Raw genomic sequence first — 18,340 nt, 5'->3', positions numbered from 1 at the left:
CATCCACTTCGATTCCCCGATCAATGAGTTCTTTTTAATCTTGATTCAGATTTTAATGTGTATCTTTCGATGTAAATTATTGGTTTCTTTTGGGACACGTGCTTTTCTAACTTGCTCCATTTCTTTATTAATATCTAATCTCGAGGGAAAAAATGATGTACAACACGTGGGCTGGTTTTTGGAACTGGCGTTATACATGATAGCCTTGGTCGCAGGGCAGGAGGCGGAGTCCAATCGATATATTAGGTATATTGGAATTAATCGAGCAATTTACGCACAGCAGCATACGTATGTCGGCATTGACCAGAAGCATATTATTAATAGATTGGCTCTTGATGTATTCTTGGCTCCCGGATGGTCTCTTCTTCCAGTCTAATGTATCAAATCTAAAGATAACTCCCAAGTATATTCGAAACCACGGGCATTTTACATTCTCTAACCAAGCTGATTATTTTGATTGCAAGCAGCTCATCCTGCATCTCTAGTCACATGACTAGGGTCCTCGATCTTATCGGACAATCTTCCCCGCAGGCCCGCAGCTAACTAATTGAACGCTAAATTCTCATTGAATTAAGTCTCCCAGCCCATACCTATCAATCAATCAATCACTGTAACCGCAAATCATCGTACGATTTATATATCGTCTCAGGTAGATATGTTGATTCAAGAGTCTTTCCACGATGTGCCAACCAAGGCAGATGGGAATGGAACCATGCGTGAGGCACCAATTTATCTATTCATCTTTGAGCTTGCAGGCTCAGATGGGGTCTTTTCATTGAGGATTAGAGGTCACCTAGCTAACATGGCGGTGACTATGAAGGCATCTATGTATTCCATCCCACTATCCCTGGATATCCTAAGGCCCGATTCCCTGGCGTAGTGGTATTCAGTGAGATCTATCAAGGTATTTCGTCATTCTCTCCCCAACTTTTCAGTGTCCTAACATCTATAGTGACTGGGCCTGTTTCACGGTTTGCTAGGCAAATCGCTGGTCAAGGATATATTTGTGCTGCTCCCTCTACTTATCACGAATTCACCGGTCCAGAGCCATTGGAATACAATGCCGAGGACACGGATAAAGGGAACAAATGGAAAGTCAGCAAGGTATAATAATATTTAACATTTTGGAAATCTAAGAGACCTGACAGAGAAGTTCTCTGACAAGTATATAGAAATTAGCTGCGTACGATGAGGACGCATCACTGTGTGTCGACTATCTCTTGTCACTGCCCACATGCACTGGTCGTGTGGGCGCGACGGGTATGTGCCTTGGTGGCCATCTTGCGTATCGCTGTGCGTTAGATAGTCGAGTAAAGGCGGCAGTGTGTTACTTTGCAACAGACATCCACAGCAAGACCCTTGCTGCCGGTAAAAACGATGATAGCTTAGCTAGAGCAGAGGATATCAAAGGAGAATTGATAATGGTAAGTCTTTCCTGTTCTATATGAAACTACTTGTCTCGAATGGCTCACGGCAACTTGGTCCCTTCGCTCAAGAAAACCCATCTGTGCAATAGTCTAACGGAAGTGCTAGATCTTCGGAAAAAACGATAACCATGTCCCCCCGGAAGGAAGAGACCTAATTCGTAAAACACTTCAAGACAAGGGGGTCTTGTTTAGCTTTTACGAGGTGGCTTGGGCTCAACGTACGTTACACATTATATTAAGAGAGATAATAACACCTTTGAAATTGGTCCGACTGACATTATCATCCGATAGACGCTTTTATTCGTGATGAACTGAGCAAGGGGCGATATGACCCCGCCATCACCAAGGTTTGTTTCGAGATGCTACTCGAGCTGTTTGGACGGACTCTGAAACTGGACCTGGGTGAGCACGATGGCCGGGAATTGGAGATCGAGGATGTGTGTTGAAAAGCTCGTACGACCTGTAGAACCGCAGGGATAGGTAGTGGTTGCGTATGAATTGGACGATTGCCACTGAAGACTCCATGATTGACCCTCGACTCTAAACCTTGTCAGGCTTCTGAAATGGTTGAAAATATCCTCATATAAGGAACACCTCCGCAAGAAAATTCGTGATCATAACGTATGAGGGTCTAAGTGAAGCAAGGGATGACCTAGTTCCAAGAAAGTAAAACAGCAGTCAAGTAACTGAGTAAGTCCAAGACAGTATAGCTACGATATACACTGCTGTGCAATACAGCCTGACACATTTTGGAATCATGCATTGTGTCTTACAGAAGTTGTGGTTTGACTCCATTGTGTGCGTGGCTGGGTTGCTCTCGCGGGTAGGTACATAGCTAATGCAGAATTATCTGATGTCTCAGGGCAATATGTACCCCAAAAGTTATTGCAGAACATAAACCATTCGTGTTTACTAACTTTTGAGATTCTTTCCTTGCCTATACCGGATTATATCGGCATCGAGGTGGAGAAATAGAGTTTTTTGTTTCAACAAGGGAACCAGAAATTATTCACTACTATACTCGGTAATAAGGTTAAATCCATTGATGTATGCACAATTGACCCAACTCGAGTACACTGAAGACTAGGAATACTACTAGTAAATACTGACTCTGCTGATAGCAATACATCCTTAGGGATGAAGTATACGTCGTCTCTGTGTATCTCCGTCATTTGATCTGTACTGAGGAAAGAAAGAAAAAAAGAAAAAGGGAGGGGCGGGAGTCAGAATCGGAAGGAGAGAAGGTGGATTATCCCTTGGCTGAGATGTCACAGTGGCGCGCAGTGGCTTGTGGTGATAAGTTCCCTTTCATGGAATCGTTTCAGACTCGCACAGAACCGAGAGCTGTGGTTCCAAGGTTACCAGTCGGTTTTGTATTTTCCCAATCTTGACATATTAATATGGTCCGAAGAGCTCGCTGTCTTTTCTTTACATCCTGTACTATATCCGAGATACGGCCAAGTTTTCAAAGATGCCTTAGTAGTTACCTGGGAGTAGTAGTTGAAGATACTTACCTAGGTATGTACTACTGTTAGTAAGTGCCTAAGGTAACAAACAAACATTTCCAACAATCAATGGTTGCACGGCAAAGTTCTTATTGGCAGAGAAACCCGTCGAGTTGAGTTCCTTAAAGTTCAGGCAACCAATATCCCAGAAATAGAAACTGGGGAAATGGACCCAAGGGAACCTTACCCGAGTTCAGGGACAACCCAAACTATTAACCATGGGTGAACCACATCCGATCTATATGTAAGGGTGGAATGGGACAAGTTTAAGATCTAAATACTTCATCCACCACTGTGAATTCGATCTGAACAGACTGAATCCAATCATATCACCATCAACTGATGATCATGGGTTAACCAGCCTCACCAGCCTCGCGTGGTATCCCTGACTGACAGGAAGCCCAGCCAACCATCTTCCACTTCCGACGTTCCTGAGTTGCATCTTTGCTGCAGGGTTAAATTTTTCTTTTTTCTTTTTCATCTAAGTAATCCTTCTCAAATCGGCAAAGAATAAAGTATTAAATTAGTTGGCTGGCCATTGGGTTTGCCCACTTTTCCATCCACTAGGTCTCGGGTCTAGTCCTAAGGCGAGACGAACCGTCATTCTTTAGTGCGCTTTAGCCGTTTTGCGCCTATGAGAATTGTTGGTTAAGAGTTTACCACCTTCCTCTTCCTGCTACAGCACGTTCATACCTTAGCTGTTTTTCTTTTTCTTTTTCTCTTTCTCTATTTTTCCCTCCCCCTCTTTCGACTTCCAGGACCAACACCGCCATCGTCTTTTTTCCCTCCCTCCAACATCCTTCTACATTTTTCTTTCGGCCTGTTCAAAACCTTCTCTTTGTACATAAATGCAGTATACATCGGTCCCACACACAGTACATACGTCGCCGGCTCTCTCACTTGCCCCAGTATCTTGTTAATTTGCTCGGCCTCGCCGTCATTTACTTCCTAATTTGTCCATCTCTCCACCGGTCTCGTCACGCTGCAGAAGTCGATTGACATACAATTTGACGTGTCAATACTCCGGAACATTTTCCTATTAATTCGTGAAATCTTTTGCCCCTCACTCAAGAGACGAAAGGCGTTGACGAGTCCGAATAAAATCAATAAACGATAATCGTCAGCAACCATACCGCTTGTTCTGCGCCTCAGATCTGCGCCGGACCGATCGTAACGGTCCTCAGCGGGTCCGAGGAAATCGACCAATTTAAGCCCCTACACTACCACGCCACCAGCACCACTCCGCGCCCACTTTCTCTTGCTACTACACATCTCGCATGATCTCTCATTTGAACGCTCTCTGAATCATGGGCTCGACGCAATTTGGGAAGTTCCACGTGAGTTCCCGACAAACGCAAATGCCGGCTCCGGAAGTATGCTGACCGCCGATTCTCCATCCATTTCAGGACTTCTGTCGAGATTCTACATTACCAGTCTGCAATGTATGTGAAGCGACTTTTCCCTTGCTTTATAACGTTACACCTATTCAATGGGCAGGGTTGTCGTTAACTTATCGATCCTCTGTCTAGCTTTTCGTTGACAAGAACCAACCCCCTAATGCTGCCTTCGGTGGTTGTCCGCTCACAGGCATTACCCTTAGCGGTAATCGAAATCTGGGAAATCTGGGTATGAGATAATGATAAAGCCCATGCCGGATGATTATGCGATCGCAGTCTAATACGTTGTAGGCTCTATCTTACTTGCCTTCATTGCCATCCTGACATCGCTTTTGCTGCTATGGAGATCTGAGCGAAAACAGGCAGCAGTCGGGAGAAGGTACACAGTGAAATTGAACCAAAACAAAGACAATGGGCAGCAACTAATCTGGGGTATATCATAGAGAGATACAGCTGTTCTTACTCGGCTTCATCGTTATCGAAATCTGCGAAATCTTTAGCGTTGGTGCTTTCCCTCTCGACGCAGCGGTCCGGAAAGTATGCTAGGATTTCTTTGCCCAACCATAACCAGTTCGGAATTCTAACGGTCACATGCAGGGATTTTCTGCAGCGCACATCGCCGCGATTACCGCTACATGTTGGGTACTGTTGTTAAACGCCTTGGTGGGCTACCAATTTCTCGATGATGGCACGCCTGCGTCGCTCGGTCTCATCTCAGCATCCGCCTTGGTTTTCTTCATTGGCACTGGCTATATTGCTTTGGATACGGGGTTCAACTGGACCGGCGAGTTCAAGCCTGACCCGTCAACCGAGTACCGAAACATTGCTCTCTATGTGCTGTACCAACTTTTCCCACTCGTTTGTCTGGTGGTATTCTTCGTTTTGGAGGCCGTGTTGGTGATTCGAATACTGGGCGAGTCCCGCCCAATGCGTATGTTCCCCATTTTAACCCTTCCGCAATGTTAGGTAACCATTCTCTGACATCAAAAAAAGTTTACTTATGTGGTGCTGGCTTGCTCTTTGCTATTGGTCAGATTTTCGAATATGTCATCAGCACCCACCTCTGTCAGGCCACGAACGGGAAGATCAACGGTGCATTGTTCGAGACTCTGTTCACCCTCCTATCAGTAGCTATGATATGGATCTTTTGGAGCAGTATCACCGAAGACGACTGGCCCATGCCAACGGCACCATCCGGTGGATACAACTAGACGATTCATCTGCTTGTTCACTTGCTCAGACCTAACTTCCGCTTTCCTTTACCCCATACTGCTCCACGTCGATCGTTGACCGACTTAGTATTAAAACCAGCTCACGATCCTTACCTCCGAACGCTCGATGCCTGTACTCAACTCCTGAAGTCCTGCTTTTGATGCCTTTAACGGAGTCTCACAGAGAGACCTGTTTTGATACCATGCTGATACTCTGATCTATATTTTTATGCTTCATGATATTGTTTGACGTGCCTCGGTGTGGTTATGCTTGTCTACGATCTTACTGCTTCTTCCATGTGGATGTGATCTGCTTATCTTCAAAAGCATCTGGTCACTGTTGGTGTGTTCCCTTCATCGTTAGATACCTATTTGCTTGTAATTCGTGTATGTCTTACAATACATAATTGATCCATGACCTTCAATCCCTTTTACGTGTATCCCTCTTGTGTCGTGGTCCGTTCGAGGCTAAGCTGCATCACCACCGCCTCAGCATCAACGTGGCGCGGCCATTTAGCACGTCCTTCTCAAGGTTGAATATAGTCTAGCAGTCTATTTAGAGCTATTTAGCAGATGGATATAGCGGTGTTTATTTATGTACAATGCCTTTGGGTAAAAAGTCAAAGCCAGTCCACTGTCGCACAGATGTGCGGATATACGCGCGGGCGAAAAGTTCGAAAGCAGTGAGAAGTATAATCAACGAACCAGTATCATATGGTTCGATGAAGGGACCACTTGCTGCTCGCGGGTTCGAAGCTCTTCGTCTTGTAAGGCGCGGGGTATACAATCTGTATTGTTAGAGATCATTCTAGGTTTGTTGATCAGGAAAAGAAAACGACCAGGAAAATATTCGATCAGCCCCCGGTAGAGCATCAAAGCAAACCATCTCTATAGACGGACCTTGACGTCGACACAGGGGATCGTCCACTCCCGTCGTCCAAGCAAACTGCGCAACCACTCCAGCCCAACCCCGGTCCATTCCTCCTGAACCAACCCGCCCAGTCCTGCGGCGGCTGACGACCCATTTAGTGCCAGACGACGTTGCGCCTCGTCGACTACTACGCCCGCCAGGTTCTTCGTAGTAGTATTCACAGTCTCCAGGATAAAGCCGGCGACGGTCTCATTGGGGGCGACCGAAGAGGCGCTCGGATCGGAAGAGTAGCGAGGCGCAAACCAGTCACCACGAAGGTCAAAGAAACAGCGATCTGACCAATGGCAGGATGAGATAAAGAGGATTAAAAGAAGAGCTGAGCAGTAGATACATGGACGATGGAGGATGTAGGTCAGAGTGACGAAGGAGACAATGAAAAGTGGGGAGGCATTGGTCGGGATGAATAGGAGAGGTAACCAGCTATATAAGGACTCTATTTGTTAGTACTCGGCCTAACGAAAGAAAGTGGTATGGATACTGCTTGGTAGCCCACCTTCGTAGACAAAACATGTTGAGATCTAGGTGATAACTATGTGACGTGCGTCGAAGATAACCATCGATCAAAAAGTTCCGTTGCAAGAGAAGAGAAGCGGGACGGAGATTCAGTGGCGAAGGAGAGTTCAGAGGCTCTGGGTTTCACAGCAGGTGGGAAAGGGCGGAGCAAACGTCACGGTATATAGATTGGACACTTTTCCCATGAGGTGAGTTCAGATAAGTGAATGATCATCCATCAATCCATGCACTTCTTGTCCATCACGCTGTTGTTGTCGTTTCTGGTTCCTATTGACGGTTTCCCAGCATCATTCGGACGGAAATAATACTGTACCATCAATACGTCACCTAGTGTAATTCACAGCCGCGCTCTAGCCACACACAGAGCCACATCGGGCCTTTGCTTCCTCGTCTCTTTTGATGATTTCTGTTCTTCTTCCCTCTTGAGCTTCCTCCCTTCCCCCTTTAATTCCTGTATAATAGTCGGTCATTTGGCTTCGTTTCATCGGTTAATTCTCTCTTGTCATTTCCATCTCATTCTTTATCAGACCAGGCTCGGCTGCTTACCCTCCTTTTTTGGCTCTCGAAAGAGAGCTCGTGAAAAGTACGTTGGAGCTTGGATATCGCTTGGAGGTCGTCTTCACTGTGGCGAGTGACAGAAATGTCCACCCCCAATGATCTCCAGGCTCTGTTGGCGAGCATTAGGCCGCGTCCTTCTCCCTCGGATACGCCTGGCCACGATGCTCCCATGCCGTACCCTCAGCAGTACCAGTCCGGATTACGCCCCCAGCAGCCGCCATATGACGGGCAGAGCTTTCCTCATCCCCAACTGCAACAGCATGGTTACCGCCACCCATCGGTCTCGTCTACCATTCACAGTCCCTCCCCAGTGAATACTCCGCCTCATCATGGCTCGGACATTCTCAGTCCTAATGCTCCAACGCCGCGTGGGGAGATGTTTCCTCCCCAACAGCATCAGCCAACGCCCCATAATCCCGATCGTGCTGCTAATCTGCTCAATCTGCTGAAGTTTAACCAGTCTGCGGCACCTCCGGCTTCCCAGCAGCCGTCGCCTTTTGGATTGGAACAGCCGAAGCCGTCTCACAGCCACGAAACCGGTCCGGAGGCTACGAAGTCCCACGCGAGAAACATCTCCGCGTCCGATTTGGTTGCTACTCTCTTTGGGCGACAGGGTACCACGGCTCCTGTCAAGCCTGCTGGTGCGCAGTTTGGTCAACCTGGACCTGCCGTCACCGCTGGTGAAAACTCTGTTGTTTCCACAGCCGAGAACACCCAGGAGATGTTGCTTCGCTTGCTCAACCGTCCCAAGCCGGTCCGAGAAGTTTCTGAGGGACCGATAAAACCAGTCTCTCAGCCGTTAACTTCTATCTCTTCTCAGAAGCCCCCTGTGGCCGAGGTTGTCTCGGGAGACCCTGCGATAGCCTCAGTCCAAGCTGTAGAGGAATCTTTGGCTATGGGTTCTCGCCCTGAGGAAATCGTAGCCGGGAAACCGGATGCTCTCGCCTCTCATCAGCCCAAGCCCTCTCCCTCTGGCAAGGAGACATTGTTCACATACGTCAACCCCTTCGACCAACTTGCCGCTGCTTCTCCTCGCAAGGGAACTCCCCAGCCGAAGTCTCGGAGCGAGAGCCCTAGCGTAGAGGCCACAGGAAGCAAAAAAATCATCACCAAGGAGGAGACCACTCAGGAGGCAGCACGTGCCAAGTCGCCGAGCTTAGCGGAAGAGCAGAAGGAAGCTGTGTCCCAAGTAGTTGATAATCTCGTCAGCCAGATTGTTCGTGACGTTGATGAAGCGGTCGCCAAAGCTTCCAAGGAAGAGAGCAAACCAGTTGTGCTGATGGCTCGGGAAGAAAACACGCAAGAGACCCTGTCGTCGATCGCCAGCCACCTCCAGGAGACCGCTGCTGAAGCCAGAGAGGCTGCCCAGGAGAATGGAAATCACGGAACAGTCAAGGATACTACTGCTGATACTTTTGTTGCGAAGGAGACTTCCAACAATAGCGGCGGTGATGCTTTAGCTGATAGCTGGGAGAGTGCTGAAGATAGCGCCCAGAAGGAAGAGGAACGTATCGTACCGGTACATAATTTCCCCTTGAAGCCGTTTATTTCCATCTCCGTGAAGGCCCAAAACTCTGAAAATCTTACGACCCTGCGTGATGATGGAATCATGGACATCGCTCGACTGAAGAAGGAGTTCGACCAATTGGATCGCTCGCTCACTTCAGCTACCTCGGATTACATCGTCTATGCCCTGGCAAAGAATGGAGGTATGAGAATAATCCGCCAGGATGATGGGAGTGACAAACAAGTGTTCCGCTCTACCCGCGATCGTGTGTTTAATGTCGCTGTCTGTACCTCCCAGACAACGACAGGTACATCCGATGAACAGGCGGTCCTAGGCATCGGCGTTAGTGGTGCTGTATACTGGGCATTGATTTCGAATGGAGACAAGGACTTGTTTGAAATGGATGCTTTAGAAAGTGAGAGTCTCACCTTCCCTCCGTTCCCAGCCTCAGATGAGAATACTTCGGGTGGCCAGCTGAAAACGCGTGCCAAACGGAGCTCTCGCCATCCAGGGTTCTTCGCAATTGGTCGCGGTAAGAACATATACGTGATCTCTCCCCAGGCTGCCGCAAACTCCAGTTACGGCGTCTCCGGCACACAGCGTACCGTCAACACAGAGAAGTTTTTCAAAGAGCGTGCCTTGAAGATCTCTACCGGTAAGGCCGGCAAGGACTTCATGTTCAGTGACGATGACACTGTTATTGCCTCCCTAGACAAAACAGGTCGTCTGCGTTTCTGGGATATCCGTGATGTTGTTAACAACCCCTCTTTCTTCGCTACTGGACCCAGTCCCTCGGAAGTCCGCGTCCCATTGAACACCTTTGTAACCGGCTCTCCTGCTGAAAAGTCGTGGCCCACATCTGTGCTTTTCATTGACAAGCTGCGCCCTTATGTGAAATCTATGGCTCTTCGTTATGTCTTAGTTGGTCTTAAGCAGAATCACACCTTGCAGCTCTGGGATATTGGGCTAGGCAAGGCTGTGCAGGAGCTTAAGTTTCCCCATGAGAACGAGTCGGATGCTATTTGTAGTGTTGCATATCATCCCGGATCCGGTATCATCGTTGTTGGACATCCTACGCGCAACTCAATTTACTTTGTTCATCTGTCCGCACCCAGATACAACTTACAGTCCATGTCCCAGGCCTCGTTCATCAAACGCTCAGGTGAAAAGGATGGCAGCCTTCCCAAACCAGAATCGACTGCATGCATGAGCGGCATTCGAGAGATCTCGTTCGCTTCAAAGGGTCAGCTGCGGAGTTTGGACCTTCTTCCAATCAATAAGACAGCCGGAGAGGAGAACGGGTTGTTTGAGCTTTACGTTATGCACTCCCGGGGAGTAACCTGCCTGAACATCAAGAAGGAAGACCTTGGTTGGAGCTCCGATAACAAGATCATTCGACCCGTTAATGCCTTGGAACAAGGTCTTATTGACATCTCCGAGCTTCAAACTTTCCCGGCGTATGTTACGGACGATCCTTCCATCAATGGTGACGCTGCGCCCACTCCAACCAAGATAGCTCCTAAGGAGATTGCCAGGAAGACCCCTGATCTGGGCGCCGAAGCCAGCGCCGCAGCTAGTGCTGCTGTTTCTCGGACCCAGTCTCCCAGTAAGCCCGCTCCAAAGAAGAAGGCAGGTGAAGAGCCAGCTGAGTCGACAACTCCCCCCACTGCCGGGGAGAAGCCCGAAAAGAAGAAGAAAAAGAAGGGTACCACTGCTGTTGAAGCGCCAAACAAAGCAAAAGACGCGAACGCTCCCTCCGTCACTAGTTCAAGTGAGGGCCTTGCAGCCGCGACCCAGGCTCAGGCCGCTGGCGAACAGCTTAATGGAGATGTGTCAAAATCGACTACGATCAATACTGCACCGGTTAATGTCACCGGCGCTGAGCCAAGCGACATCTGGAATAAACACGTGGAGGTATTGCAAACCGGCGTGTCCGCTGAATTTAACAAGAGCCTTGGTCGGGAACTTGAAGGACTGTATCAGCGCTTTGACGAAGAGCGACGCAGCTGGGATGCGGCTTCCGCGGCCAAGCAAGACCAAGTTTTGCGGTTGGTCTCTGACACTCTTTCTAACAACGTCGAAAAGAATCTCGCACGCATCGTTTCGAACAGCATCCAGTTGGAAGTGGTACCTGCTTTGGCAAACCTAACATCAGCAGCTGTCGGTAAACAATTGGACAATGTTGTCGGTCAACAGATGGGGGTTACCCTTCCTCGTGAACTGCGCCAGGCTCTACCTGACACTGTTTCCCGTGCTGTCCAGCAACCTGAAATGGTGAAGGCCCTGTCGGAAGCCGTAAGTCAGAAGCTTTTGCCTGATCTTGAGGCCGAAATATCAAAGGCCGTTCAACGCACGGTCACGCCAGCTTTCAAGACCCTTTCTACACGTATTGCAGAGAAGACTGGGTCCGACATGGAGAAGCAACTACAGGCACATCTCAAGCAATACGAGGTTCAACGCCAGAATGATGCCGCTAAGATTGACCAGCTCACTAGTCTTGTCCGTGGTCTATCGGACACGGTGGCTTCATTGGCCGCGGCGCAGACTGGTTTCCAGAATGAGGTTTTGAGGCTTAATCGTGCCGTGGGTCAGCAAGAAGGAGACAGACAAACTTCGCAACAGCCGACAAGCGCCATGGCCGCTACACCTAGCGAGGCACAGTCTGCCGAGGACGCGGAACTAGCGGAGATTGCTCAGTTGATGAGCCAAGGCAGATTTGAAGAGGGTTCAGTCAAGGTTTGTATTCATTTCAACATTATTTGAGGAGATTGCTTATCGTTCTGCAACTAGTGGCTTCAATCCAACCAGCAGGCAGACCTATTTGACAACCTCTTCATCAACTTAGACCCGGCCTACTTAACCGGCCTCTCTCCTATTGTGGCGCTTTCCGTTGGAGTTGCGGTCACCTCATCTCTACAAACAAATGTTGCAGAACGCCTCAAGTGGCTGGAAGTTGTTCTGCAGACAGTAAATCCTATGGTATGTGCAAAACTATAACAGTATACAGATCTTGCTGACATGCTCTAGGATGCGGACATTCGGGAAGTTGCACCCAGGATCATGGATATTCTCCTCCAGCGACTAGATATTTTGTATATGTCTGTCGCTAAGAACGCACCACACGATCCTGTTATTCGTAAAATTCCTTTTCTTTCGCGCCGCGCTCGAGAGCTACGTGGCTAGATCTGTGATCTAGTTACCTGCTGCACTTCTTGATGCTGTCGTACGAGGCTGCAATTGAATAATCAACTACGTTTGGTTTTGTCTCATGAAAGTTACGCATATTTAATGCAGTTAATGACAAAAAGGAGGGTGCTATCTTTAAGTTATGCAAAAAGAAGAAAAAGAAAAAAGAGAAGAGAAGAGAGAAAGAGTGAAAACAGCCAGTTAATGCATGAGGTTTCTCGTGCCTGGACTCCTCGCGTATGGGACATATGGCAATGGCTAATGGATGAAAAGAGAGAAAAGAGGAAAAAGAGAAAAGAAAAAATATAATGTTTTCATCTTGACAGTGTCAGGACATTGGTGGGCGCCTTGGGCATACCTATGTTAGCTCTACAACGGGCTGTTATGGCTGAGACGAGCAACGGCTATGGCAAGATTGATGCATATTAGGCGAATGGTACTTGTAATGGTTTCTTTTTCTTTCTTTCTTTTTTTTTTTTTTTTTTTTCTTTCTTTTCTACCTGGATGGTGTAGACTTCTGCTTCGTATCCTATGGATTAAACCCTAGGACCACCTCTACACTCCAAGTCCAGGAATCTGGCAAGTCTGGACTTGATAGTACATTAGTAGTACGACTAAGATCAGTGCAACCCTGGCCCCTCCTCTTTTGACCCCCCGCAAACAAGAAAACACCCTCAAACTCCTCCTCCAGCCTACTTCCTTTATTAAGGATATTCAACATTGTACCATGTCAACCCCCATCATTCTAACCCCCCGATTTGAAATCCGCCAACTCGGCCCCGAACACCAAGACTGGGCCAACGCAATCGTCATCCACAGCAATGTCTTCTGCTCACCAATCTGGCCCAACATCTACCCCACGGACAAGACCAGGCGCCTTTACCAAGGCTTCCTAAGCAGCGAGTATCTAATCGCGCACCAAATCGCCTCGGGCCTGTCCTACGGCGTCTTCGACAAAGAATACAAGTACAAACTCCCCTCGTCCGAGCAAACCGGGGGTAAACTGCACTGGGACCTAAACGATGAGACCGCAACGAACGAACAACTCGTCGAACAGATGGACTTCCCACTGGTCTCGGTCGCGATGAGCTACAATGGATCCAACCCGCTGGATCTCGACCGGTTGAAGCCGCTGTTCGGGGTGCTGCCTCTATTTCCCAAGATGATGCAACGTCTGGTTGAGATCGATTCTCGGGGTGAGGTGACGACGCATGAGGGGACATTGATGAGGAATGGGACTTCGACGAGGGCCGATTATGAAGGGCACGGGCTGATGAAGCGGATGGCGCATTGGTTGATGCGCGATGCGGCGAGGAAGGGGTTCAAGGGCATTGAGATACCGTGCTTCCATGATGCTGTTATTGGGGTTTGGTCGAATCCACCTGCTCCCTTTCGGGGGGAGATCGTTGCTCAGCTTAATATTAAGGATCAGGAGGAGGTGGATGAGGATGGGAAGAAAATTAAGCCCTATGCTCATGTGGACCAGCGGATTGCTAAGATTTACGTGACGCTTGTTTGAGGGTGTGTTGGTCTGTGATGGACCGGGCTGGATCTTGGGATTGGGAGGTTGCATGGCTTGTGAGTTCTTCGTTCCTGGGAGTTTGTTTAAAATAGCGAAGAAGAAATCGGCATTCCTTTGTATGTAGCGGTCATTGTCATCGGAACTAAGTTCTATGTAGTCACTGCTTCCCAATTTCATAGATCATGTTCCCGGAGGTCTATATAGTACATGGTGTTTTCTAGCCTCGTGTAAGTGTTATGCGTGAAAGGCCAGGCCTTCCTCAGCACTCTTCTCTGTGACTCCATCCTCGACGAACTCGAACCCCAGGGCCCGCCAGTTCAACTCTTTCCGCCAGTGCAATCCATAGTACAACCGGCCTTCCTGGGGGTCGGCGTGCTCAATGGATTTTCTATCTCCTAACTGCTGCTGGTCCTGATCCTGATCCTGCGTTGTTTCAGAGGTCTCGTCCGCCTCGTCGGCAGGGTCCGACACTGCGGCTGGTGCAATTACAGGTTCCGATGCCAGACCTCCCGTTACCATCCGTCCTTGTCGGGGAAATATAATCGCCCGAAAGCGCGAAAGAAGAAGGCCCATCGAGCAACAAAGGCAAGGCTCATGCGTCAAGTACACGTCAAGGTCTGTGCAGAGATAGCCGCCTTGAGCACGCGAGCGAAGTCGAGGCTCTTGAGAACTGTCGGTAGATTTGGGGATGGCCCCGGTATCTGTTTTCTGATACTTTCCCGGCACGGGCGACGAATCATCGGAATCCGCCAATGGCTCGGAACCGGAGACGTCCGATTGAGAAAGAAAAAACTTCTCTAATCGATTTAAAGGTATCTGTTCGTTGGACTCGTTTCCATCTTGTTTACGTCTTGCATTAGCAACCAAGTCCGCTGCGCGCATTAGCGCGTGTAGCTCCGGTCCGCCTTCTACGTCTGAATTATACGTCTCCACATTGGGATTGGGCCCTGCACCTAGCTGTCGTTCTGACTCTGACATTGCTCCGGCCTCTCGGCGTGCGTATCGTACATCACCTGCAACAGCCACAACAGCATCGGCCCAATGGATTCCTACATCCTCGTCGGTCGCACCAATGTGAGCCTCGAGCTCTGGGTCGACAACCACTGCGCCAACCCCGCGTCCTAGTCCAGAATTCTCTGCTTCATAGGCAACCTTGCGCGCCAGGGCTAGATAGCGTCCTGCCTTCGGCTTGATAGAGTCGAGAACACGGGTTAAGGTTTGAGGAGGTGGTGCCAGGGTCGCTCTAGGGGTCGCAGGATTGAAGACGACGGGCCACATGGTTTTGGACCATTTCTCGGCTTGCCCAACCGTCAAGGGTGGCTCCAGTGGGACGCGAATAGACTGGAGTTCAATATTCCCTGCACCCTGAGTCGACTCAGACGGGATTTCTGATGGTGGCGCAAACGGAGCCAATAATTTCTGAAGTGTTTCCACTTCGGGTAAAGGAGGTGTAATCAGAGTGAAAATTGTCTGCATCGATGGTTCTCCCTTTATAAGGGTAGATCGTAGGCCATCGGGTAGCTGGGTATGCTTTGCGAAGCGTCGAAGATGGTGCAGAGGACGAGAAGGGTCGCGAGGGAAGGCACTATCCAAAGCCCTGTTTGCTACCAATCAATGCACTGCTCAGGTCGTAATTGTATCAAAAAAGCTCACTTTATCACTTTCGAAGCACCTTTCACGCTGATTTCTGCTACATAGGCATCCGCTGGGAATTGTTAATTGCACAACCAATTTCCACCCTGGCAATGGGGTTGACCCACCGAATTCTTCACGTGGCCGCGCCTCTTGAACAGTTCTAACAGGGATAACCTGTCCAGAAAGTGGCTCTACGCCACGAAGTATCTCTTGTACGTCCATTGAGTCGTACATGTCCTGGAATATTTCTTTGGATCGCGGGGTATCAATTTGCTAAGCGAGGGAGAATCTGGGCCGCTCAGGGAATAACAATGTGTGGGAGCTAACAGATTTCGTTCACAACATTTTTCTGACCGTGCAGCGGCAGAAATTGCATTGTTTCTGATCGCCGGGGTCCCATCGAGGGAAGGATTGATAGAGAAGTCGAGATCAACATGTTTCCATGGATCGCAGCAACCCTGTACCCTGTGACCTAAGCCCTACCCTCAGCTGTTTCGAGACTAGCCTGTTGATAGCCTGAGGCAGGGAGGGGACGTCATCATTCTAAATTGGCTTCGGGTTGATCAAGCTGATCATGATTGGATAAAACACTACTGTGATTGCACCAGTAATAGTACTTAGCACCTTAGTCGTCGGGTATGCATACATCGTTTCAGGGTAGTTACAAGTGCTATAGTAGGTACTTCCTTGACGCCGGTCACAATAACACCAATATAGCGCGATATACAGCCTGAAAACATAGTTAAAGAAAATGATGCGATCAAGAAAAACAAAAAATAAATGAACCGAAAACATGAATAAAACCGATCGTCCACCACAGTTGGGTTATGTATTAGCACAGCCATCTGCCTGTACCTTTCTTTTAACGTAATATGTACTAAGACAATAGGGGATATTGCCGATCCCCTTCATAAGAATTTAAAATCGGTGACCAACACTGCTGCGTGCTATGCAAGTAATCTCAAACCCCATCTAAAGGTCGACCAAATAGTAAATAGAATGGCATCTGTTGCAATGAAATCCACTCCTTCAAGTTTCGCGTACGATCTCATATCCTTCACATCTTTCAACTAGACTCTGGTAGTAGTCCTCAAGCACTTCCGGCTGAGGAACAATGCGCCACTCTACGCGGAATAGAAACTCTAACTCAAGAAGAGCCAACTCCGTCATGCTGATACCGCCCACCCGAGCATAGGTCTTATTCGTCCAGAAACTATCGCTCAGTCCTTTGCTCGCAACTGTTGCACTGGCAATGAGGAATCGGTGAATGGTAAGACTGGAGACGGTAAAGGCTGGGTAAAGAGCGCAAAGGCGGTCGATATAATACACCATGCTCAGCAGGATTGGAGGTGAAAGTGTAGCATGAGTGGTCAATCGCTGCAGATAGTCATTGACAGAAATCCGTGGAGGAGATCGGGAGTGAAAGCGAGTCAGTCGACCTTGGTGGAGCGGGATTTTGTCATTGAACCGAATGAGTTCCATCAGCATGCTGGAGATTAGCACAACGATATCCCGAGGATCAGCGAGTTCATATTGAGCCGGCAGCAACTTGACTGCGGGGTTGGATGGACGCAGCCGCTTCGATTGCGAGCCCTCCAAATCCGTGCTCCCAATCCCGCTTGTAAGCCCACCATTAGCGATAGGGTCGTTCGGACTGTTACGCTTATTAGACCCTGCGCCGTTGCTATTTGGCGCGGGCATTGAGGCGGCCACGGGATGTTGTGTGGGAGCGGGGGCGGAGGCCTGAGATTGAGTTACAGCAGGAGGGCTGTTATTGTGGGTATAACAAGGGGCACCTGATGGATTTGTGTTGGTATTGGCGGCGGCGGCGGCTGCGGCGGCGCTTTCAGCGGTAGACGCGGCAGTGCTGTTTCCGCCCCCAAGGGAGGTCAGCCCAGCGGACATGCGACCGCGAGGGAGATCCCCTGAGGGCCCCGGAGGGGACGATGCAACGGTGTGTCGATTTAGAGCTGAACGAAGCTCTTCGATGGCCACACGGGAAGAACGAGGAGAGAAGTGACTACCGGGCGCAGCTGTCGGGTTACCGGCAGGCTCATAATGCTGGCTATGTGAAATAGTCGTCGACGAGTGACGAGGAAGAGGAGGAGACGAGAGAGAGGGAGGAGGGCGAGTGGGAGGAGAGGAGGGTGAAGGGCGAAGGGCGGAGGAGGGTGAGGGCGATGAAACTAGCATCTCCGCCCAACGATACCACCACGTGGGCGCACGACTGAACGACGTGCAACGGGGCTGGCAGACGCTGCGAAACCTTGTGCTGCTGCTGCTAAGAATGGCCGCATGCCCTGGCGCATCGTGATCTGCGGGGCTTCAGCTCTAGAAGAAGCTGAATATGGGAAGCGATGAGGAACAACTATTTTAACAATAGAGATTGTTCCAAGGAAAGAAGATGGGAAGAGGGGAAAAGGAATTACGGGGGGGACCTTTAGGTAATTAAAAATAAAAAATAAATAATAAATAAAAGAATAAGTAAAAAGAAAAGTTATTAAAAAAAAGAAAGAAAATTTTTTCCTCTCCCACAATACAGGTAAAGCTGCAGAAATTGTTCAGGCAAAAATCAAGGAATATGTCACAAACTTAACGAATTTCTTTACAATTATCCAATCGGAGGTCTTCAATAAGGGCTAGAATCCAAGACGGATAAGGAACGTTACCGTCCCGTTACAATTGAGTTGCCGGGCACGCGATGGTCATGGCTGTCATGCATTGTACAGTACGGAGTACCACCAGAAATCTATTCATTAAGGGTAAAACGCTAAGGGGTAAAAAAATGGACACCGGATTTCTACCCGACGAACCCCGTACGCCGTACTCATCAGGAGAGCTTGGGATAGTTCATCCTCGTATACAAAACATCTCATCCATGCCATTTCCGTGGGTCAGGTGCAATGAGCTGATTGAGGACTCTTATGCCACTATAGGAGCGACCATCC

At 48.9% G+C, this 18,340-nt stretch overlaps 7 protein-coding genes across 7 annotated transcripts; 4 read left to right on the top strand and 3 right to left on the bottom strand.

Moving 5' to 3' along the window:
- Positions 1–655: 655 nt before the first annotated feature.
- Positions 656–1,873, top strand: AO090012000964 (dienelactone hydrolase family protein; the record flags this gene model as incomplete). The annotated part of the gene is made up of 5 exons (XM_023236707.1): positions 656–716; positions 953–1,104; positions 1,173–1,424; positions 1,534–1,645; positions 1,719–1,873. The coding sequence occupies 5 exons, from the start codon at positions 656–658 to the stop codon at positions 1,871–1,873; spliced, it is 732 nt and encodes a 243-aa protein (XP_023091608.1).
- A 2,366-nt stretch (positions 1,874–4,239) lies between these two features.
- On the top strand, positions 4,240–5,540 carry AO090012000963 (chitin synthase export chaperone; the record flags this gene model as incomplete). Its single annotated transcript, XM_023236706.1, has 6 exons — positions 4,240–4,305; positions 4,339–4,378; positions 4,621–4,708; positions 4,773–4,866; positions 4,927–5,260; positions 5,323–5,540. 6 exons carry the CDS (start codon positions 4,240–4,242, stop codon positions 5,538–5,540), a joined length of 840 nt encoding a protein of 279 aa, XP_023091607.1.
- An 888-nt stretch (positions 5,541–6,428) lies between these two features.
- AO090012000962 (uncharacterized protein) lies at positions 6,429–6,981 on the bottom strand (the record flags this gene model as incomplete). Its single annotated transcript, XM_001727848.3, has 2 exons — positions 6,429–6,891; positions 6,965–6,981. 2 exons carry the CDS (start codon positions 6,979–6,981, stop codon positions 6,429–6,431), a joined length of 480 nt encoding a protein of 159 aa, XP_001727900.1.
- Positions 6,982–7,624: 643 nt separating this feature from the next.
- AO090012000961 (uncharacterized protein) lies at positions 7,625–12,232 on the top strand (the record flags this gene model as incomplete). Its single annotated transcript, XM_001727847.3, has 3 exons — positions 7,625–11,785; positions 11,840–12,028; positions 12,077–12,232. The coding sequence occupies 3 exons, from the start codon at positions 7,625–7,627 to the stop codon at positions 12,230–12,232; spliced, it is 4,506 nt and encodes a 1,501-aa protein (XP_001727899.1).
- Positions 12,233–12,962: 730 nt separating this feature from the next.
- AO090012000960 (uncharacterized protein) lies at positions 12,963–13,754 on the top strand (the record flags this gene model as incomplete). Its single annotated transcript, XM_001727846.1, has 1 exon — positions 12,963–13,754. The coding sequence occupies one exon, from the start codon at positions 12,963–12,965 to the stop codon at positions 13,752–13,754; it is 792 nt and encodes a 263-aa protein (XP_001727898.1).
- A 237-nt stretch (positions 13,755–13,991) lies between these two features.
- AO090012000959 (putative tRNA-specific adenosine-34 deaminase subunit Tad3) lies at positions 13,992–15,626 on the bottom strand (the record flags this gene model as incomplete). The annotated part of the gene is made up of 2 exons (XM_023236704.1): positions 13,992–15,245; positions 15,411–15,626. 2 exons carry the CDS (start codon positions 15,624–15,626, stop codon positions 13,992–13,994), a joined length of 1,470 nt encoding a protein of 489 aa, XP_023091606.1.
- A 795-nt stretch (positions 15,627–16,421) lies between these two features.
- On the bottom strand, positions 16,422–17,701 carry phoB (regulatory cyclin phoB; the record flags this gene model as incomplete). Its single annotated transcript, XM_023236703.1, has 2 exons — positions 16,422–17,619; positions 17,649–17,701. The coding sequence occupies 2 exons, from the start codon at positions 17,699–17,701 to the stop codon at positions 16,422–16,424; spliced, it is 1,251 nt and encodes a 416-aa protein (XP_023091605.1).
- Positions 17,702–18,340: the final 639 nt, after the last annotated feature.

This window comes from Aspergillus oryzae, chromosome 4, assembly GCF_000184455.2.
Source record: "Aspergillus oryzae RIB40 DNA, chromosome 4".
Lineage (NCBI taxonomy): Eukaryota > Fungi > Ascomycota > Eurotiomycetes > Eurotiales > Aspergillaceae > Aspergillus > Aspergillus oryzae.
The sequence above is the reverse complement of the archived record's forward strand: the minus strand, read 5'-3'. Positions and strand labels throughout refer to the sequence as shown.